General features: G+C 39.4%; 1 protein-coding gene and 1 long non-coding RNA gene across 6 annotated transcripts; both read right to left on the reverse strand.

The window, feature by feature from the left end:
• Positions 1 to 1298: 1298 nt before the first annotated feature.
• Positions 1299 to 20465, reverse strand: LOC134656397 (A-kinase anchor protein 17A). 5 transcript variants are annotated; one of them, XM_063511923.1, is made up of 10 exons: positions 20301 to 20465; positions 19214 to 20028; positions 18302 to 18551; positions 16963 to 17101; positions 11755 to 11907; positions 10467 to 10547; positions 7476 to 7617; positions 4709 to 4825; positions 2770 to 2865; positions 1299 to 1524 (listed from the first exon to the last, which is right to left on the reverse strand). In XM_063511923.1, the coding sequence occupies exons 2-10, from the start codon at positions 19978 to 19980 to the stop codon at positions 1302 to 1304; spliced, it is 1968 nt and encodes a 655-aa protein (XP_063367993.1). In that variant the 5' UTR covers positions 19981 to 20028; positions 20301 to 20465; the 3' UTR covers positions 1299 to 1301. The 5 variants fall into 5 exon arrangements, with proteins under 5 accessions (XP_063367993.1, XP_063367994.1, XP_063367992.1 ...); XM_063511924.1 differs by having other exon boundaries at positions 20289 to 20465; XM_063511922.1 differs by having other exon boundaries at positions 18302 to 18509; positions 19214 to 20465.
• A 992-nt stretch (positions 20466 to 21457) lies between these two features.
• LOC134656197 (uncharacterized) lies at positions 21458 to 22117 on the reverse strand. Its single transcript, XR_010097496.1, has 2 exons — positions 22015 to 22117; positions 21458 to 21877 (listed from the first exon to the last, which is right to left on the reverse strand). It is a non-coding gene; the product is annotated as an uncharacterized LOC134656197 (long non-coding RNA).
• Between the last annotated feature and the right edge of the window lie 1134 nt (positions 22118 to 23251).

Consider the following 23251-nt stretch of genomic DNA (forward strand, 5'->3'; position numbering starts at 1 on the left):
ACGAAAAAATACCGTTTCCGTTCCCATACAAAAAATACCGGTATCCACGATCCCTGCTCAATTCCATACATTTTAATTGGCGGTCAAAATATCTCAGTATGAGTCTTCTTGTTTCATTCGTCCATGCACTGTTCAAGGAATAAGTGTGGTAAGAATCTAAACCAAGTACTTTATGTATATGTTACAAAAAAATATATTTCCAACGTTAGTGTCGCTGATAGCACGACCGGTCACGCCATTATGTTCTACGTGCGGCCTTTTGGACGCCAATGACCGATATATCCGCACCGTAGATTCAACGCCAAAGACCGATTAATCGGTCACAGACCACAGAGTTGGTCAGAGACCAACATCGACCTACGTGCGTATACATAAAGTTCAACTTCAGTTTTGATTTGACACTTCAATAATGTGGCGTCTGAGTGACAGCTTTTGTGTTTAATACGGCGTGGAAAAGGTTAAAAGGTTCAAAACTCAAGTCGGTTAGACATTGTAAAACAAAACATTTCTACAAATAAATTTTATTTGTTCTTATTATAAGGTTTGGCAATTACCAATCAACAATACTTTCCCTATGTACGAGTCATTCCCAAGCAATGGAATCTCATCACTTTTACATTGTCGATTAATAATCACTTGCCACAATGAGTAAAACTTTAATCATTCTTTAGCTTTTATCTGTACTTTCACTAATTTTCTATGGACTCTTAGATCACTTCATCATCCATAGTCAATTACTCATCACTAATCAAAATGACTTTTACGTCAGCTTTTGACTTGATAAAATCTTCAAAAGTTTTTAAGTTTAATTTTCGGCTCCCGCCTTTTAAGCCGCTTCAATGATCTCGCTTCTTTGGACTCCCGGTCCACTCCTTTCCTCAATCCCCATTGGAATCAATCGTTCATACTAATGTCAAAATCACTTTTTCATTAGCTATTGACTTGATAAAATCTTCAAAAGTTCTTAAGTTTAATTTCCGGCTCCTGCCTTTAAGCCGCTTCAATGATCTCGCTTCTTTGGACTCCCGGTCCACTCCTTTCCCAATCCCTATTGGAATCAATCGTTCATACTAATGTCAAAATCACTTTTTCATCAGCCATTGATTTGATAAAATCTTCAAAAGTTCTTAAGTTTAATTTTCGGCTCCTGCCTTTTAGCCGCTTCACTGATCTCACTTCTCAGGACTCCCGGTCCAACCCTATCCCAATCCCTATTGGAATCAATCGTTCATACTAATGTCAAAATCACTTAATCACCGTGAACTGATAATTTGTTCAACTGTTCACAAGCTCTGTGATCACTAGTCTTGCTTCTTCGGGCTCTTGGACCAGGCCTTCCCGTTCCCGTCCCGGGGCAGGGACCAGCTCTTGGAGCGGGGGCGGGCGGGGGCGGGGGCAGGGGCGGGGGCGGGGGCGGGGGCGGGGGCGGGGGCAGGGGCGGGGGTGCGGGACGCGGTGCGGCGGCGGCTGCGCGAGCGAGACTTGCGTGCTCGAGAGCGGGAGCGAGAACGAGTGTGGTGGGACCTGGAAAAACATGTCATTTTCAGTGTTGCCAACTTGGCATAATGGATGCCAGATCTGGCACATTTTCCAACTCTTTGGCATCCAAATGAAACCTACTTGGCAGTGTAATTCATGGCCAAAGAATATAATACTCACTAGGAGGTGGAGAGCCTCTATAAATGTCACGTTTCAAAGAAACTTGGCATTATAGCTGGTCAAGCACATTTTGTCAGTAAAAAAAGGCGCGAAATTCAAATTTTCTATGGGAAGATATCCCTTCACGCCTACATTTTTCAAACTTGCCGCCTTTTTCTACTGACAAGATCTGCTTGACCAAGTATAGCTAACCATGTCAGTGCAAAGTTAGCTTGGTCTGACTCTATAAAAATTTCAGAAACAGCATTGTTTGATTTATGTGGAAGACACTCATTTTTAGTTACCTAGGTATATATTGTTTAGCATTTTTTTTAGCACTTTTCCAAATTATTTAGCATAATTCTGGCATAATCTAGACATAAGTCTGGCACTTTTTCAAATTCCGAGTTGGCAACACTGGTCATTTTAGTATTCAGTATTCATTACTTAGGCCCATTTACATGGTGCGAGTTTCTCGCCTCGACCGCACGATTATAGTAGCACGAGAAAAAATATAGTATCATGTAAACTAAACGTACGATATCGTACTAGAAGGAGCGATAATCGCCTCGCCTTTGCTGATTAGATGTGTAAACAAACTTTTAATGCGAGAATCGTATTTCGAGATTTTCGAGTTCATGGTTGTTGGAGTCCCAATTTTATGCATTTTTTGGGACATTTAAAATGTTTTATTAGGCAAAACGCACTTGACCGTCGACTTCTGCTCTTACTCCTTCTGCTTCTGCGCGACCTCGACCTTGACCGCGAGTAGGAACGGTGACGGGAGCGCGACCTAATAACATATTCCATGGGATCAACCTGAGGCCGTTTGACCGTGACCTCACCTTGATCGTCGACTTCTGCTCCTACTCCTACTGCTTCTGCGCGACCTTGACCTTGACCGCGAGTAGGAGCGGCGATGTGAGCGCTATCTAATAACATATTTCATAGGATCAACCAGGGGCCCTTTGACCGTGACCTCACCTTGACCGTCGACTTCTGCTCTTGCTCCTTCTCCTGCTTCTGCGCGACCTCGACCTTGACCGCGAGTAGGAGCGCCGAAGGGACCGCGATCTAATAAAATAACATATTCCACGGGATCAACCTGTAGCCCTTTGACCGTGACCTCACCTTGACCGTCGACTTCTGCTCTTGCTCCTTCTCCTGCTCCTGCTTCTGCGCGACCTTGACCTTGACCGCGAGTAGGAGCGGCGACGGGAGCGCGACCTACGATATAATATTAAGTAAAAGTCATTTTGTTTGGAAGATATTTATACGACACCAGTGGCGGGCGTCCATAGAACTCGATTCCCACCGGCTTGCCCATTTAAAGACATCTGTGAACATTATTCTCTGATGATCAGAAATCCCAAGGAAATAGCAAGCCAAATAAACTGCGGCTTACTTAGTGAACATTTTTGACACGCCGCTACTGCACGGCACACTACTAAAAGTACTGACTGGATTTGAGCGTGATTATAGAATAAGAGTTTATATTAAAATTACTCTAAACGGGTTACTCACTTAGGTACACGTACGAGTTGCAGGTTGCAGGTTGCAGTACAGTACACGTCGCGCTATCGTAATCCTCAGAATGGATCAAAACATGTCAAGCGATATTCGACTAAATGATACGTAAGTAACTTATGAAAAATAACTTTAATATGTTCGAGTCTCACGGGAGTTATAGTTAAAAGGTAAAAAAAAACATGTCTATTTCTACTGACCGAAGACCGAGACGTGCGTTTTTGGACCAGGCCAAAGAGAAAATCAACGTAAAAGTCAGGAGGTGAAAACCGTGGCAGAGAGACGAACGGAATGGCGGTTACTCCACCGACAAGAGCCAGGCTCTTAAGAATTATGATGATGATGATTTCTACTCCGTTCTTTTAGCATTTGAAAAGACAAATAAAGAAGCAGTCGGCATCAACCTGTCACCTAATGGTGACAACTGCTCGCCTCCAAAAATTAACTCGATAACTAGAAACAATCAGCTCATGAGCTAACATACATGCAGTATGCCCAGGGAATCGGGATGGCAGGAATTTAATTTCTTTGTTGAACACCAGGGTTGGACTACCCTGGTACCCTGGAGTACTTAACGTACTCTTTTACTGCCTGTAGATAAATATTTAATTTACAAAATGATACAAAAGCGTAACATCGTGTAGGATTAAAGACTAATCTATCAATCCATATTACTAACTCAATTTTCATAGATTTTTCGGTAATAGGGAATATTAAGCGACTCTGCGTAGGAGGCGCCACTTCCACAGTCCGTCACAATCTAAGGGTCTACCGCAAACGAGAGAGTCGAAATTTTGTTATCTAACCTCTCTATCACTCTTGCATCATCATTTTCCTCGCGTTTTCCCGGAAATTTGCCACGGCTCATGGGAGCCTGGGGTCCGCTTGGCAACTAATCCCAGTAATTGGCGTGGGCACTAGTTTTTACGAAAGCGACTGCCATCTGACCTTCCAACCCAGAGGGTAAACTAGGCCCGTATTGGGATTAGTCCGGTTTTCTCACGATGTTTCCCTTCACCGAAAAGCGACTGGTAAATATCAAATGATATTTCGTACATAAGTTCCGAAAAACTCATTGGTACGAGCCGGGGTTCAAACCCGCGACCTCCGGATTGCAAGTCGCACGCTCTTACCGCTAGGCCACCAGCGCTTCTCTATCACTTTTGCATATTCGAGCGATAAAGAGGCTGGAGTTTCGATTTCTCGTTTCCCGGTAGGCCCTTTGTAAAAACAAACCGCTTTTATGTATCACTGTCATATTTTATTGTCTGTGAAAACTTGTTTAAGGCACAGTATGTATAAGTTAGGGCTCATTTAGACGGTGCGAGAACTCGCATGCGAGTTTCATTACATTGCGTCATTTGATCGGTCGGCTGAATTGATGTAACCTCAATGGTTCGCAATGTAACTAAAATCGTATACGAGTTCGCGCGCCGTCTAAATCAGCCCTAACTCTATGGTTTACGAAAGGCGCTAGTGCTGCACTCTGCAGGACAAGACATTGCATTAAATAAAGAAAAATGAATCAGGGTCCATCGAATACCTGGATCTGGAGCGTGACCTTGACCTCGTGTACGAGCGGCGGCGGGAGCGGGACCGGGAGCGGAGTCGGTCGTCATGCTCATTTCGGTGTTCGTTCTCAGTCAGCCTTTTGAAGTATCTGTAGGAAAGAAGTTTATAGTACCTACATATTTGTATGGCTAACTGTACATGTTTAAGAGCCAACAGGAGTGGTCATTTCTCCATACAAACGTACTCGACTGTTTCCTCCATGGGTTTTGAAGCTAGAGCAATGATTTTTTCAACACAGATTAATATTATCAATATCTGTGTCGGACCGTTTTGCTTTTTTTGATATTTTTGTTTTTTAAGGCGCTAGAGACCTTCAAAAATGGCCAAAATGGCCTAATTGACTATGCCGCAATGAGAGGCGTGCTATTCAAAACTGACATCAATTAGTCAAAAAAGCAAAACGGTCCGACACAGATAATGTCCAGAAAATTTCCAAATTTGGTTACGATTGGTTAAGTTTTGGAGGAGGAAACAGTCGAGTACAAAACCTCGATTTTTGATATTTTTACGCAGGATTTTTCGCCTTGTCCTTATCGCACTAGTTTTAAGAGCCGCTTCCGTTAGCGAGACGGGTATATTTACCTAAAATATTTAAATCTTAGCTCCTGTTGGCTCTTAACTAGTAAAAGAAATCTGTAGGGCTAAGATGGCAGACTCTTTATCATTTGTCACCATGGCCATAGAGAAAAAAATACATAGATTGCTCCATACATCAGTTTTAGTACCAAAAAGACTATTAGCATCTAGCATCGAGTAGCGGAACTATCAGTACTGCTACTTGACAATAGATGTAGCACCGACCGGAAAGTCTTATGCTGTTGAGCATATTGTTTATGTTGTTATTTTCCGGTCGGTGCTACATCTATTGTCAAGTAGCAGTACTGATAGTTCCGCTACTCGATGCTAGATGTAGACACTGAAATTATAAAAATTTTACCTTCCAATAAAATTAATATTATGTTTCCTTCCACGTCTGAGATCTTCATCGACTGATGTATGGAGTGAGCACTCTTGTCTTACTATATTTCTCTATGCCATGGCTGTCACGTTTTAATAAATATGTAAGTGCGAAAGTGACGCATGGCATGACAGGTGATGAAAATGCGACCATGATAGCTGGTCTGAATTAGTTCAGAGACTTTTACAACTTCTAAAATGACAAAAAAGGTATTATTCAAATAAAAACTATAATTACCAACTTACGCGAAAATTTTAAGACATTGTCATCTCGTAACTTGGTTGATCACAGATTACAATGCAAATGTTGCGTGACGTCACACTATAATAGCTGTTTAAGTACTGTCAACCGCGGTGAATAGGGATGGCTGGGGTGAATAGGGACAAAACTTAAAATGAAATTACCCTGAACATTTCTTAAAAAAATACCTACACACATTGTATTACGCGGTTGAAAATAATAGTAGATTTCGTATGTTACAATTTATTAACCTTTTCAACGCCAAGAGCCACTAAAGTAGTCGAGTGCTGTCGTGCCCATGACGCCAACAGCCACTAAAAAGGCTATGACGGACGCTGTCAAAGCAATTTTCCTGCTGACAGATAACGCGGTTGAAAATAATAGTAGATTTCGTATGTTACAATTTATTAACCTTTTCAACGCCAAGAGCCACTAAAGTAGTCGAGTGCTGTCTTGCCCATGACGCCAACAGCCACTAAAAAGGCTATGACGGACGCTGTCAAAGCAATTTTCCTGCTGACAGATAAGGTTTATTCTCGCTCTTCATATTGCAACCATTTGGCGTATAAGCCACATTTTAGCATGGGACGAAAAGCGTTGAAAAGGTTAAGAAAACGACAGGTAATTAAAATTAAAAACACATTTGAAGTTGTGTCCCTATTCACCCCGGTTGACGGTACTGCTTTAGGGTTTTCGGTAATTTAAAACAGAGAGTAAAGTACTGCCTACCGTTGACTCACTAACTTCGACCCACAGACAATCCAACCTCTAGACATAGCATAGTCGCGCTACCCCCTCTGCCACACATACGGTAGCGTTACTCCATCTTCGAGTCAATCCCGTGCCGTGATTGGTCCGTGTCTTTGAACGGACCAATCACGGCACGGGATTCGCTCACCTCGTCCCCCCGCACCCCCGTATTTTTGGCAGCATCGGTTTCATGAAAGAATTGGCCTAAACTCAGTCTAGAGGTTGGATTGTCAGTGCTTCGACCTTACACCCTTGTAAAGCTTTGGATTCCTCCGAAAACGGTGCCGTCATATTACGGCCGCTATATAGCGTTGACTGACGTCACTAGAACGTTGTCTATGTAAACAAGATGGCGCGGTTTCCTAGACGGCGTTACGTTACGTTGATTGTCAACGTAACGTAAGATGGCGGCCGTCATGACCTTGTCGATAGTTTCGTGAACGTTTTATTAGATAGCGGTGACGCCATTTTGAATAAATGACACGAGATTTGAATAAATGATTCCGTACTACGATTATTTTCCTCTTCTGATGATATTTCATCCTCCAAGTAAATTATAGATGATCAAGCAAATCTTGTCAGTAGGAAAAGGCGCCAAATTAAAATTTTCTATGGGACGTTATCACATCGCGCGTACATTTTTCAAATTTGCCTCTTTGATCTTGGTGGATGACGGTGTGTTATGACGCCGTGGTACTTTCCACATGTCGCCACCGTAAAGAGGCCGTCTTTTGCTGCCGCTATATGACGGCACCGTTTTCGGAGGAATCCAAAGCTTAACTGGACTCACTTGTAGTACTGGTGCGAGGCGTCAGGCCCGTCGAAGTACGGCATGCGCACCCCGCGGCCGCGTCCCCGCCCCCGGCCCCGCGGCCGCCGGTAGTTGTCGGGCGGCGGGTAGTACTGGCCCCGCACCGGGTAGTACATCGACGCTGCGACAACACGGACACGTTAGTTTGTGGATCTCACGAGGAATATTCAACTCTCTTAGGCCCTGGTCTCCTATAAACGCCATCGGCCGCTTACAGCGTCTGCGTCACGATGCTTACTATAGAGATGTACTGTTGTGGTCTGTTTTAGACGTCGACGTCAGCGTCTTTTTTGTTCAAAAACGTTGACGCTGACGCCAGACGCCGCGTACAGCATAAAATAGGAGACCAGGGCCTTACGGCTCGAACCATTGACGTATATACAGTGTGGAAAGATAAGTCGGGCCCTGGAGGGAAACTACCTTAAATCCTTAAACTGGCTCATTTTACTTAAAGGAGACATTCCTTTATTTTTAAAAAGAAACAAAACTGCATTCAAAGATTTTCTAAAACTCGCTCGCCTCGCCCGGGACTCGAACCGACTAAAAATTCCAAAAAATAAAAACTCGCAGTTTTATTCTACTAGTCGATACAGTTAATGTTAATGATAACATTTCTCCAAGAAACATTAGGTCTTAAACTCGTCTGTCGTACAAAAAATCCATAAAATGTAATATTTAGTACTCAAGATTTTTTTAGACAAGCCAAATTGAAGAAAAAAAGAAAAATACTTTGAATGCAGTTTTGTTTCTTTTTAAAAATAAAGGGATGTCTCCATTAAGTAAAATGAGCCAGCTTAAGGATTTAAGGTAGTTTCCCTCCAGGGCCCGACTTATCTTTCCACACTGTATATCTCAGGACTGGCCTAACGGCAATAAGAATGGGGCGTGAATGGGGCCGATACAGCGGTGTGACTCCGCTACAACGCGATTGGTTGATGAGTTCGCATCACGCGCGCGATTGGTCGCAACCAGTTGCGTTAGACTGCACGATTGGCTCGAATTCGTGAGTGACACCGCTGAACTATAGTTCGTTTTTTTTAGCATTAGAAAAAAGGTAAACAATCTTGATGTGTCTTTTAATTGAAAAACATGTTTTAAAAATAAGTCACGGCAAATATGTAACAATTATGAATCTAATACGATCATTTATATTCTTCTGCTTTCATAAGTACTATAAGTTACTGATTTTTAAAAAGCATTTTTCAATTAAAAGACATGTCAAGATTGCTTACCTTCTTTCTAATGCTAAAAAAAACGAACTATAGCACCGTTTTTATTGCACCTAAGGCCAGTCCTGAGATATAAGTCAATGGCTCGAACACGACATTGAGCGATTTTCAACGGCGGCAGCGATAACCATAGGTTGGACCGAGACACAGCGATCGGTCCTTTCGTTCCCACCTATGGTTGTCGCTGCCGCCGTCGCCAGTCGCTCAATGTCGTGGCCGGGCAGTTAATTTCACGCATAACTGCGATAATAACGGGTCACTTTGTGTAAATGATAATGACCTTCAATGTGTCAATGTACTTTAAAAGGGAATATGCATAAAAAAAATTCCTCAGAAAAAAAGTTTCGCTTTACAGGTTCCCATTTAGAAAATTTTCTTAAATATTTGTAATGATAAACCGATATTTTCCTATTGCAGAATGCCTTATAAAATTGGAGTGTCGTTGTATCAAAAAGCGATCATAAGGTACCGTTACACATAATGTGAACAAAAAATGCCAAGAATATAATTTATTATATGATAAATTATTGATAAATATGTGCATTGCATAATATGAAATCCAAATTCACATGTCAAATCCGATAAATAATATAATTTAACCTGACAACAACACATAGAATAGCTGAAAATAAATTATATATACAATAATTGTTGAAGTCAAAATCCTGGAAATAAAGTTTTAGATCCAAAAACAACAGATAGTGACAACCCTAATATATGATTACGGTTTACATTAGGGTTGTCACTATCTGTGGCTGAAATAAAGAGAAAATTAGTTAGAGTCTATCTAAGCTAACTTTGCACATATTTGAACAGAACAAAGTGAGTAAGTGTCGTCATTATAAATGTCTAAAATGACCTCTTTTCAAAGATTTTTGACATTAATTATGACATAACCACAGTTTGTCATTGCAAATGCCATGCAGTTAGCTTGGTCAGACTCTAAATTACTTAAAATGAAAGAAATTGCGTATTTCGCGGCAGCAATGGAACATACTTTCTTATCCTAAGAACAATAGCCGACTAGCTGTAAGGTTGACTTTTATTACGAAAAATAAAAAATAAACTACTTTCAGCAAATCAGCTATTTCAATTTTTTCCTCTGAAGAGACTTCCTCTGAAGGGTCCAATAAATTCTTTCACTCTGTATTAGGGTGGTATTCCATCCGTCCAATATATTTGTCCAATATCACAGCGTCTCACTCTCTCTCAAGCAAAATGTGAGACAAAACACACCTTGGACAGGTGGAATACCACCCTAAGCCAACTTTGTCAGTAGAAAAAGGCACGAAATCCAAAATTTGTATGGGAGATCGATCCTTGACGCTTACATTTTTCAAATTTTCCGCCTGTCGCTAGTGACAAAGCTGAGGCGCTACCGCGAAATCCGAAATTCGCAAATTGCGGGGATCTTTCTCTTTTACTCCAATGAAGGCGTAATAAGAGTGACAGAGAAAAATGCCCGCAATTTGCGAACTTCGATTTTCGCGGTTATAGCCCTGTACCACTACCACCAGTTTGACACTGACATAAACGCCATCGATAACGTAATTTACTTTCTATACATCTCGCTCGTACTCGCATATTAGGGCAAGCGAGATGTAGGTATAGAAAGTAAATTACGTTCTCGAAAGCGTTTATGTCAGTTTTGACACTCAATGACTCATGGTACGGGCTCTGGCTTGTCAGAGTATTAGTGTGTAGTGTAGTAGTGATGTAATGAATGTAATGATACTCATACTCTGCGGGAACGGGTATCCGGGCGGCGGGACGGCAGCAAACGGGTACCCAAAGCCGTACGGGTGCGGCATGCCGTACATGCCTGCAAATAAAACAGGGGTATGCTGAACATTATTAAATTATACATGAAATATGTAAATTTGATAACTGTCGCAATCTCGAAAGTATTTTTTTTATTTTTCTGAAAATTTTCAACTCAGTTTTTTACTATTTTTTCAAGAGATAATTCAATACTTATTTTTTCAGAAAGCGACCTTAGTTGTACATACAACATACCCAAATTACAAAGAAATCGGATTAGTACTTTGGCTGTAATAAAATAAGAATGTATTTTTTTTTTAAACCTGAAGCATTTGAGGCTTAATTTTTAGTGAAATCACTACATATATATAGGTTAATAATCCAGTAAAAGGAAATTAATTTTTTCGCTAAGGGCAGTTTGGCCATACTTACCCGGCTATACCCTTTGTGTGTAACTCAATCGTCCGGCCGCGCTTTGCTCGCTAATTTGATTGGCGGATTTTATATAAATAATGTACCATCGTTGAGAACTCCTTCTAAAATTGGCTTGTACAGGCTGTCACTTTTGCATCATATCTTATTTATTATACCTTTAACAGTTTCATTGCCACCCAGCCAAACAAGACACCAGGCCACAAACATTTGTTCATATAAAGCTGTAGTGCCACGATCCCGACTATCGGGTCGTCCAGCCTGGGAACGAAATCATAAAATACCCGATAGTCGGGTTTTCGGCGCTCAATGTGTTAAACGAGCAATTCTTGTAGGTATCTATGTATATTTCGGGGAACTCGGAAACGGCTCTAATGATGTCGATGAAATTTGCTATATGGGGGTTTTCAGGAGCGAAAAATCGATCTAGCTAGGTCTTATCTCTGGAAAAACGAGCATTGAGTTTTTATATGTTTTCCGAACAAAGCTCGGTCTCCCGGATATTTATTATGATATAAATAATAAGATAGATTGTACCTTACCCTCATCAATGTGTCAATTTTAACCCTGTAAATGTTACATTGAAAACTCACTGGCAGCCTTGTTGTGCTCGAGCTCTGTCAGGGGTCGTCAACTTTGCCGCTCATTAGGTAAGGCCGGGGACTGGACGCAAGCGTCGCGTAACGAGTGGCAAATCAATTCCGTTCATACATATAGTCGCGCGCCTCTTGTATCCAGTCCGTCATTGACTAGAGTCTGTGCACAGCACACGCACAGGCTCTACCAGGCTTTTTATCTCTGTAACAGTAATAATTTAATAAAATTGGAACACTCACCAGCAGCCTTGTTGTACTCGAGCTCTCTCTCAGGGGTCGTCAACTTTTCTAACTTGACGCCGCGCCGCGGCCGCTCGTCCGACGATACGGACGACGGCGACAACGAACGACGAGGCTTTTTCGTTTCCAGCGCTGAGCGGAGGACGATGCGACCTGGGAATATACAATGTGTGTCTAATATTATAAAACAGTTACCCCTTTATTCATAAACGTCTGTTAAGTTAATCAGCTAATGATCGACGTTTGTCCCTCTCTATGGCATAATGACAGATAGGGACAAACGACGATCATCAACTGATTAAGTTAGCAGCCGTTTATGAATAACGCCATATGAAAATAGATCCCTAAGTTCAATGGTGTAGTGTGTGTGGTATGCCTCACCCACACACAAGCATAGCCTTAACATATATAAGTGCATGTAAGTGTTATTTAAGTCATTATACGTCTATACTCGAAGCTAGTTGTTTTCCTTTAACGCCCAACCTCACATGGCGATCCTGCCAGTGCGGCCTTGTGCTGCACTGGCGGCGCGCCGCGCCAGCCAGTAGACGTCGAGAAGAAGAGTAAAAATTTAACATAAGTGATATAAAGGACATAATTATGTGCAAAATACAATAACAAAAAAAAAATATTAACATTCACAGTGAATAAGTTTGGCGGACTTTTATTTTTTTATTGGTGTTATTAAAATTAGTGACTACGGACGCATTAAATAGTAAGGAAAAAGTGATCGCCGTGGGCTTAAACCAAACCGTATGAAAAAGTGACTGAAAATAGGTACATTTCTAACTAGTGAATATTTTGACGATGATAACGTGGCTTAAAATAGAATCAAAAAAATTTAATAATCAATTCAAAAAAGCGAGAAGCATTTACGATGGTTGCAGCCGGGAGTTGATGGTGTCCTTGGCCTTGGATGGCGCCGGGAGGGCCAGAGACCCGTTAATTTGATAGTGTTGATTGGTAGATTGCTTGCGCCGTATGAAAAACAATAAAGTGACATTGTGAAGTTTATGTAGTGCCTTGCCGTGCAAAAGAGACATTTAATTGCCCATTGTATATGCTTTTTTTTTTGTCTTTACCTCAGTGGTTAGTATTATTTGTTTTTTTTTTAACCTTGTATTGTAATAGAATTGCGTATGTTGGGTTTTTTATGTCACTATGGGACAAATAACTGTTGTGGTATGTAGGTAAAACTATGCCGTTTGATGGCGAAACAATATATTGTTTAAAGATTGGTTAACATTTTTTTTCCTAAAAGAAATCTTAACTATGAACTTATTTTTCATTATAGACTTAATTATTTTAATTACATACATATATTGCATTAAATTTAATTCAATTTCATATCATAGTTACGTGACATACTTTTATCCCTGACAAATATGGCACGAGGCGGCGGCGCGTGTATTCCTTATAGAGAATGGCATGCGTCGTCTGTTATTACATCTCAAATTTCGTAGTCTTTGTACACTTATTTAGAGCATTGAAGTTTATTGTAATCAAATTGAATTTAAAGAATTAGTAGTAGACGCCTAAAATATTTAGTTTTCAGATTTAAAAATATAAAAGTATGTAATTTCCCACTTTTAACCATATATACAATTAATGCATAACTTTCATAGATAGATATAAATTAAATTTATTTTGACTTCGAATTTGAAATGGTTTTTCAATGATAGTAGGTAATTAATATTGTAACGGTTTAGACATATTTGTATACACGGATTAGACATATTTAACAAACAAAATAATGACGAAGTATTATAATTATGAGTGGTATTGTAAAGAAGATCAGTGTTATTGTAGGTATGGGCTTGTTTAAGAAAAGAATTAACGTTGGTTTTTAAAGAGCGCAAGTTTCGTATAAATGTTAGTAAATGAATGTTTGTGGTAAGTTTAAGAAAGGTAAGGAATGTGAAATAATGGTTAGCATGGTTGTCGATTGTATTATTAGTAAAATGGAATTTGTATGTTATTGGAAAAGTGATAAAATATTGATGTATGGGAAAACTTAAACACGTAAGTTTTTCAAAGGACGATTAGCCTGATCAACTAAGAGTTGCTGAAATTCTTATATGTTAAAGTTTTCATAGTGTGTGAGTTAAGTGATTGCATATGAGTGTTGTTTTTTTTTTGTTGTTGAGAGGAAAGAAATGGAAGTAAATAATTGACAAATAAAAATGCCTATCGCATCTTCGGTGGCCCGAGAGGCGGCCTTGAGCGATACGGTATAGCAAGGGTACGCCAGGATACAAGGCAGGCACGGAATCCTTGGCGTCTGACCATGATTCGATCGAGTATCAATCGTGGAGACCCTTGGACACTTGGAAGGTTATGATGTAAGGATGTGTTAAAAGAACTGCCTGTATGAGTATAATAATAGTATGTGTGCGCGCTTTAAATTAAATTTCCTTGTATCCTGAGCAAATAAATAAATAATTATAGTAAGGTCGGCCGACCACGTATGTAAAAGCGTTGCGTACCCTTGATCCTTGATTTCAGTGAAGCATAAAAGATGCCACTATAAATGAATAAATAAAATAAACAAAGAAAATATATTTAAATAAATGACGTCATAAAAGTAAATGAAAAAAAAAAAGATTAAGACTTGCAAGTAAAATAAAAAATATAATTGTGATCATGACATGAATTATGGACAATGCATACTAAATAAACTATGAATACAGAGTCTCTGAATGAATATGGATATATCCAGAACATATTATAATATATTATATAGATTTTAATATTCTGTATGTTATTTTAAGTTTTTTTTTCTCCTTTTACCAATAAGTTGAAATGTTAATTACGGGTTTATTTAGTCTAATTTGGTTCATCAAATCGCATTCATATTCATATTAATATGTAGGTAATTCAATACAATATTAGTGTAAGTTTATCATTAATTTCTGTTAAAGATTTTAACCAGTTCTTCAGTAGGTGCTGTGTATAAGCTGTGTGTATAACCATTATTTTTTTTCATCCAAAGTAAATTAAAAATGTTATTTTGTTACAGTTAATTTTTTTTTTATAAATCACTTTTTATATTTTGTTTGGTTTTTAGAAAGCAAATTTTTTTTTATACGTAAAGTTTTGTGAAATTAGTGTTTTTTTATTTATTTTAACAATTGTGTTTTTACTTAAGTTGTTTTTTTTTAATGTGAAATTTTTATTAATCCACAATTCTTTGGTTTGTTTTCGTAAAACATTTATTCAAGGTTCATTTATGCATTTTTACTTTCGCTGCTAAAATTGTTTTAATAAACTACCTACTTTATAATAAATTTTAGTATAAAAAAAAAAGATTAAATTTAAAGAAGATTAATCTTTTTTTTTCTTCAAGGGGGGAGGTGTAGTGTGTGTGGTATGCCTCACCCACACACAAGCATAGCCTTAACATATATAAGTGCATGTAAGTGTTATTTAAGTCATTATACGTCTATACTCGAAGCTAGTTGTTTTCCTTTAACGCCCAACCTCACAATGGTCCTTCTAGAGCAGTAAAGATCTAAGTTAAAGGTGAATTCTTGTGTATTATCAATTTAGATCAGCGGTCGGCAACCTTTTAGCAGCCAAGGGCCACATAGTCGTTAACGAAGTTGACGCGGGCCGCACGTTGTTAATATTTATGACTTTATCAGACATTGTCGTTTGTCAATATTACATACAAAATAGCCAGGGAGGCTCGCGGGCCGCAAGTAACAGGTTCACAGGCCACATGCGGCCCGCAGGCCGCGGGTTGCCGACCGCTGATTTAGATGATGATGACCTACTATACTTAGGAAAAAGTTCAGCAACCAGAAGTAATAATCAGGAAGTAGTTCTTAATTAAAATAGCGTAAACGTATTGGTTATGTATTATCTTATCTATGCATTAGCGTAATTAGCGCATTACTCTCCGCGCCTCATGGGTACATCCCTATAATCCTACCTCCTGCATTACCCAGAATACAACAGTTCACTTATCACTTCGAACTCCACGTCAATCGTGTACGGTGCGTCATCGTGAACCTTGTTACAATGCACGAAGGTTGATATTGGGCTGAAGCCGCCCGCGTCAGTTGTCTTTCACGGTCAAAGGGCTATTAACCAAGCACTTATTAAGATGAGCAGGGTTCGAAATTATCCAGATAATTATTGTCTTTGATAAGTATCGCAGGTATGGACGGTGCTATATTTATTTTCTTTGAATAGTGACTTAAGTTTACCATAGAGTAACTTATACATACTGTGCCTTAAACTGTTTTTTGACAAGTTTTCACAGACAATCAAATATGACATTGATACATCAAGGCGGTTTGTTTACAAAGGGCCTACCGGGAAACGCGAAATCGAAACTCAGCTATCTGCCTCTTTGTCGCTCGAATATGCAAGAGTGATAGAGAGGTTAGATAACCAAATTTCTACTCTCTCGTTTGCGGTAGACACTTAGATTGAGACTTATCGTGGGAGTGGCGCCCCCTACACAGACTTTCGCGTAATATTCCCTATTCTTTGATAGTAAAAAATAATGATCAGGGCGTGTTTTATATTTTAGGTTATTATCAAATCGATAATTATCAGGCATAATAATAAAAAAAAAACACCCTTTATACGTCCCACTGCTGGAAACAAGCCTCCTCTCATGCGCGAGAGGGCTCGGGCTATAGTCCCCACATACACCTTTGAATTTCTTCGCATATGTATGCAGGTTTCCTCACGATGTTTTCCTTCACCGAAAAGCTAGTGGTAAATATCAAATGATATCAGGCATAAAATCACGATAATTATCAAGATAACCATCTTTGATAATTATCCTTTTTTTTTCTTTTTTTAAATTTTGCGTGAAAAGGGTACAGTTACAGATGTTCACGTTTATTGTTGTCCTCCTTATTCATCTGTCCACAAACAGCATGCAAACAATACAGTTTTATAAGCAAGAATATTAAAATATGCCTACTTATTAAACACTTATAACTAATAAACTAAACCATGCCTATATACAAGAATGTCCATGTGCACATACTTAATTAAGGGCCACTTGCACCATCCCACTAACCCCGGGTTAAAAGGTTAAACCTGGAGTTACCATGGTTACCAGTACAATTTGATACTGGGTTAACGGTTTAACCGGTTAACCCCGGGTTAGTGGGCTGGTGCAAGTGGAGCTAAATAACATAATTCAAAATTTTTTTTTTTTTTTCGGACCCTGAAGATGAGACTGACCGTCCAAGGCCTGCTGGAAGCGGTCCCTGGCGGCCTGCAGCGCCTCCTCGCAGCGGCGCTTGCAGCGGTCCACGACGCGAGCCCTAGCGGCGCGCTCCCCGGGCACAGAGCGGCCGTTCATCTGCAGGTCGGGCCGGAGCTGAAATAAATAAATAAATATTATAGGACATTCTTACACAGATTGATTAAGTCCCACAGTAAGCTCAAGAAGGCTTGTGTTGTGGGTACTCAGACAACGATATATATAATATACAAATACATAGAAAACACCCAAGACTCAGGAACAAATATCTGTGTTAATCACACAAATAAATGCACTTACTAGGATTCGAACCCAGGACCGCGGCTTAACAGGCAGGGTCACTACCCACTAGGTGAGACCAGTCTTCAAAAAATCGTGAAATGGATTTAAAAAGTGCTCAATGTAGTTTACTTTCTTCTTCTTCTTGTTAGGGGCTATATAAGGCTCCAAAGCCTATGTATCACTGCGACCATCGCTGATCTATTGTGATCGCCCAGGATTAAGTCACGAGTACGCATTAGGCAAGGGCACTCTGTGAGGATGTGCAAGGGCGTCTCCTCTGCCTCCATACAGAGTCTGCACCGCCCCATGTCACGTTTCCCCATGGTGTGCATGTGCTTATTTAGGCAGCAGTGCCCAGTAAACACCCTTACCAAGTAGTTTACTTTAGAGTCATTCGAACCAAAAACAGCATGTTAAATAGAGAGATATAGTTTGTCAAAAGACTGCATGTCTCATTTCAAACATAGACAGAGAGAATCATTCTGTGTCTTACACTAGTACTAGCACCCAAAAGAAAAGGATGAGTATAGTTTTTTTTGTTCTTATTTACTGACAATTTGGTTTGACTGGCTATAAATTCACACATTATGGTATGGTATAGCAGTGGCTAGGTTCGTGTGACTCTTAAGAGATGCTGCCGCATACACTAGAAATAGAAATCATCTTTTTTCAGGACTTTCAAAGAGCCACAAATGTTGGCTTAGAGGACATGCTAAATACCCGAACCCGAGTCACACCTCGGACACTGGCGATCAAATGTATGAAACAAACGCGTTCCTACGCACACAGCCTAAGCTCGTGTAGGTGAACGCGTACCATGCTTGTGTGAGTGAGATAAGACATTGTAGGGTAACTGTGAGGTAACCGAGAGCGGGTCTCAGCGGGTGGGCGGCACTTTCAACGGGAGGCAGGGAGCGTCCATACTGTATGCTAGTACTCTTTATTATACTGTGCCCGAGTTCAACTCACATGCTTATTATTGTTTGTCACACACTGTAGGGTGTAGGCCATAAGAAAAATTAATAATATAGTTACCTCAATCCTTTTAAATAAATCCTCGATCAGCCGCATAGCCTGTAACTTCTTCTGAGCTTCCAGCAACTTCTTCCTCTCTTCTGCAACCTTCCCGTTGAGGTCCACGTCATCCCGCTGCATGAGTTTTGCTAACTGCTTCTTCTTCCTCCTTTCCTCCCGTTCCCGCATTTTCTCCAGTTTTTCACGCTCTCCTCGCTCGTATTTTTGTCTTAAAGAGTGAAAAATTATACGTGAGACGGTTTCTTTTTGTCTGGAATAGATGGAATGTATGGAGGAAAGTTTATGTATCAAAGAATAGCTTTACAGAGTTGACATGTGAAAGTCAATTACATACTAATATATTATGGAAGTCCCAATTGAATTTAAAGACCGTGTTTTCTCCTGGTACTGTTTTTTGTAGATGTTGAACCAAAATAAGAATGTATACCCAGACAAACATCTTTAATATTTAAAAAATGAATGTTTCAAAAGATTGCCTGTTGCAATACATATGTTGTCATGAGCATATACGGGAATGAATTCAAGCATTTACTTATAACTTTGTTTATCTATATATATAAACGTGAAAGACCTGACTGACTGACTTAAATCAACGCACAGCCCAAACTGCTGAGACTAGAAAGTCCAAATTTGGCAAGTAGGTTCCTTATAAGGTCTAGGGATCTACTAAGAAAGGATTTTTTAAAATTCATCCCCTAAAGGGGTGAAATGGGGGTCCAAAGTTTGTATGGGGAAAATATACTAATCCACGGGTACGAAGTCACGGGCAACAGCTAGTTGTAAAATACTAAGCAAACTTTGAATTAATAATAAGTAGTAAGCTCCAAAGGTACTTAGAAATGTTAAAATAGTATCTGAAGTTAAAATGATCAGGAGATTCGTGAGCAACAGTCAAAATTGTAATAATCTCACCTTTCTTTAGCTTCTCTCTTAGCAACCTTCTCTTTCTCGGCCTTCTCCTCATCGTCCTTGGCTCTCTGTCGAGAAGAGAGGCGTTCCCTCACAATAGCCCTCCGTTTCACCGCTGCATCCGTCATATGCTTCGTCTTGTCAAAATCGACTTTAATGCCGCACCATTCTGCTATGTCATCCTTCTTTCTTAGCAACTTTCGACCGCGGAGAGCATCCATGCAGCGGACGAAGCCAACATATTCGTGAAACTGAATATATGCCTCAAAATATAAAGCTTGATCTGAGGGTGGCGTTGTGATCCCCCGCATAGTAGACTTCATTTGAAGCCGAAAAGGGTCAGCTATGGGGATGTCAATTTGTCGAATGTTGCCAAACTTTTCAAACGCTTTTTTTAAGACATGTTCTGATGGCGGGGCATCAGCATCCCTGTCCCGATCGTGAACGAACCAACGGATTGGTAGATTACACATGTGTATGGTGTCTGGCCGCTCGCCGGGCTTCATCTCATCCATGTCAGTGGCATCACGGAAAAACGAGTCCCACGAGTGACGGCTAGGGAAATCTGATTTCGCCTCGGATACTTTCACTTTGAGGGGTTCCGGGAAGTCATTTAACTGCACTACTCGGTCTTCGAGTCTCGCGAGCACCCGCTCGAGCTTATCTGGATGCTCTAACTCGGCATCGAATCTTATTACTTCAGAACTATGCTTGGACACTTTTAGAATCGAAAACGCGTCAGGTTGGATCATTTTTCTCAATTTCTCCATCAATTCCCAGTTGGAGATGGACTTGCCGTGAACCTTGTGGGCTGGGAGCTGAACAGAAATGTTTAGCTTTGCGAACGACTTGAGATACAAACGCTGGGGCAGATATAGCACCACAGCGTCTGAAGCGTCCCTACACACTTGGATATTCATTGTGATTATTGATAAAACCTAACCTAAACCAAACGCTAACACCTATACAATTACTGACAATACAATGAAAGGACAATTACAATTACAAATATGTTAAATGGAATGAACAAGACGAAACAAAATTCTTAAATACTAAAATACAATGTAATGAAAGCTACTCATGAAATGACCAAAGTATTGGGGAATTGCGCCCATCGTTCACGCTGCTTAATGTTAACACGAGGTTATTTTGTTGTTGTTTCAACAACACGATATCACTACTACACTAATGTTATTTTAGTAAAGTCGGAAAGAAAAGAAAATTCTAATCGGCAATCAGAAATTCTCCATTTTCGTTCTATCTATTCATTCTATCGGTGAATGAGTTGAAATGGAGTTGAATGACTTATGACAACAATGACAATGACATACACACAGCATCAAGCAGACCAATCAGGTGAACGTATACTTTACCCAGGCGGTTCTGTAATTGGTCAATAGAGATGAGCGGACGAAATATGTCCAATGAAAACATGAAGATAATTCTTTTTTCGCTCTAAAATACAATTAGACACACATTACTACACATAAAAATAAACTTTAAATCGTTGTAGTAAAGGCTAGGTTTATTGATCTTCACTTTTCTACATTATTGAACAATAACGTTGATGGCGTTTACCTCCACAGAGGATATGGAACATGCATGAACGTGAATATTGGCGCCAAAGAGAATTTGAAAATCTCTTCGATTGGCGCGAAGTGTAAATGTCCAGTATAAGCTTCCATGTAGCCTACAAGATGGCAGGACTTACAATGCACAAGAAAACGTACGTGACCTGTAGAGGGCAGCACTTGTTTTGACATGAACGTAATCAAGCGTTTTGTAAAATAAATATTGAAAACCCGATTCTCACGGATGCACGGATCCTGCTGTTTTGGGTTCTTTCAACTCAGAATCACTAGCATATTCAATCCTGATAATAATAAAAAATGTCCCAAAAATTTGTATGAAAATTGTACATTCCACTACGTCACGTCCATACAAGTGAAAAAATTTCTCATACTAAAACGTGACGTAATGGAATGGACATTTTGGGACATCTTTTTTTAATGGAAGGGTGGAGAGTGCTGTCGATTCTGAGTAGAATGAGCCCAAGAATGTCTAGATTTGAAAGAATCAGGTTTTCGACATTTATTCAATTTTGGAACGCCTACATATAACCTCTATCTTGAGTTATAAATCATTGCTTTGAACGATATTGGGCTCTGGGCATGCAGTGGATACGCGTCATTTGAAATCGTTGGCGGTCAAACGTTGACGATAGGCCATGGAAATAACAACAAATAATTATAAAGAATCCTTTTATTTTTTAAATACAGAATCAATTACTCACAAACGACACGTTTAATGTGTAGAGCTATTGCGTAAAATGCAATTTACAATTGATAAAACAAGCGCAACCCTAGAGGCACAACCCTATCAGAGATCAAACAAAATAAAAATATGCAACAAGTTTCATATTGAAGTTAGTTTTTATCGTAGAAATTGTGACGGTTGGCACCTAGGGTTGCGACTCGACGATATAACATATCAAATAGACTTAGACTATCATAAATAAATCGGCTCAGATTTACACAGCTCTATTCCAAAATATAATAATTACTCCTTACTAATAAAAAATAGATTTATCAGCTATTATGTACATGGTCACATATTGAATACTGTTTATTTGCTTACGACGAGTTAAGACTATTATGCTAAGACCCACTTGCACCATTCCACTAACCCGGGGTTAACCGGTTAAACCTGGAGTTACCATGGTTACCAGTATAATTTGATACTTGGTTAACGGTTTAATCGCTTAACCCCGGGTTTGTGAGATGGTGCAGGTGGGCCAAAGCAACATGTAAAAGATAGGTTAGTCAACACAGTGATTTTTTATAGTCAAATTCCAGTAAAAAAATTAGAGGAAGATTAAGTGCTATCATTTGCAAGATTTACAAAACCAATGAAGGGTGAATAGTTGTTGCGGTTATTATTTCCTATATTTTTAAGGCGAAGCATTATTTTTCTTTATACAGCGACAAGGCACATATCAATTATTCAAAAATGTTATGTGACTTCCGCAAATTAAGCACTATTTACACTAGTCAGAATACTGCTTTACGAATTTAGACTCAGCTAAATGCATTACTTATACAGCACTCAGACAGTGTAAATGTTATTTTAAACATGTATTTTAAAACACATAGAGCTTGCTAGCCTCTAAAAGCACACATAGCATGTAGGTATGTTGATAATTATAATGTAAATTTAAATAATTATTACTAAAAAATATTAGAGTAGGATTTTGAACTGGGTTTAGAAAAAGTGGCAGTGGTAAAATTATTATATACATTTTAACATTCTGTACAATACCAGCAACATATATTATATCAATGTTTATCTCTCTAAATCCGTATCTACCAAGTGATATAAGTATTAAACTAAGCCATGGTATACAAAATTCAGCATAGCAATATTGAAATGTTAAAACTACATTGTACATAACAGGTACAAAGATATAGCCAGGTATTAGGTACCAGGTAATTCTTTAATATTAGTAAGGAGACAATTAGTTGTAGACGATACGTGCCTAGACAAACCAGGGATGTCAACCCAGCCGAATTTACCGATATAACAAATGACAGAAATCTGTACAAAAGTTAACCAAAGTTACAAAAAAATCGTCAATTTCTTTTTACCATTGAATTTAATTTTTTTTCATTGCCATTTGTTACAAAGGTGAAACAAGCGCCTGACTGGGCAGCCCATATCATTTCACTAAATTTTATGTACACTCAAAATGAATTTTGTCACTTTATCGGAAAATTTCAATAGGAAAAGACCCGTTGCCATTATTCTTGAGTGTTGTTACTGATTATCCTGTAACATGTATGGCATGCCAGAAACATTGCTTTAAAACTTGCAAAAGCCCAAAGTTGTACAGTCACGCTCTGTAATTGTTATGTCATTTAGGATTCCACCTTAATTGGACATTCCATAGCGTTAGTATGAACCACCAATTTAGCTAGGACCCTAAATGGCGTAACAATCTCGGAGCGTAATGGTACATCACCAACTTAATAAATGTTGAATTTG

The sequence above is a fragment of the Cydia amplana genome, chromosome 18 (genome assembly GCF_948474715.1).
Source record: "Cydia amplana chromosome 18, ilCydAmpl1.1, whole genome shotgun sequence".
NCBI lineage: Eukaryota > Metazoa > Arthropoda > Insecta > Lepidoptera > Tortricidae > Cydia > Cydia amplana.

Excerpts from the sequence above, each read along its gene's own strand:
- LOC134656397 (XM_063511920.1), bottom strand. The coding sequence starts at position 20,130 with ATGAATATCCAAGTGTGTAGGGACGCTTCAGACGCTGTGGTGCTATAT. Across the intron at positions 18,552-19,213 it reads AAGAGAGAAGCTAAAGAAAG|ACAAAAAGAAACCGTCTCAC; the intron begins GTGAGATTATTA and ends CATCTATTCCAG. Across the intron at positions 10,548-11,754 it reads CGAGTACAACAAGGCTGCTG|GCATGTACGGCATGCCGCAC; the intron begins GTGAGTGTTCCA and ends TTTTATTTGCAG.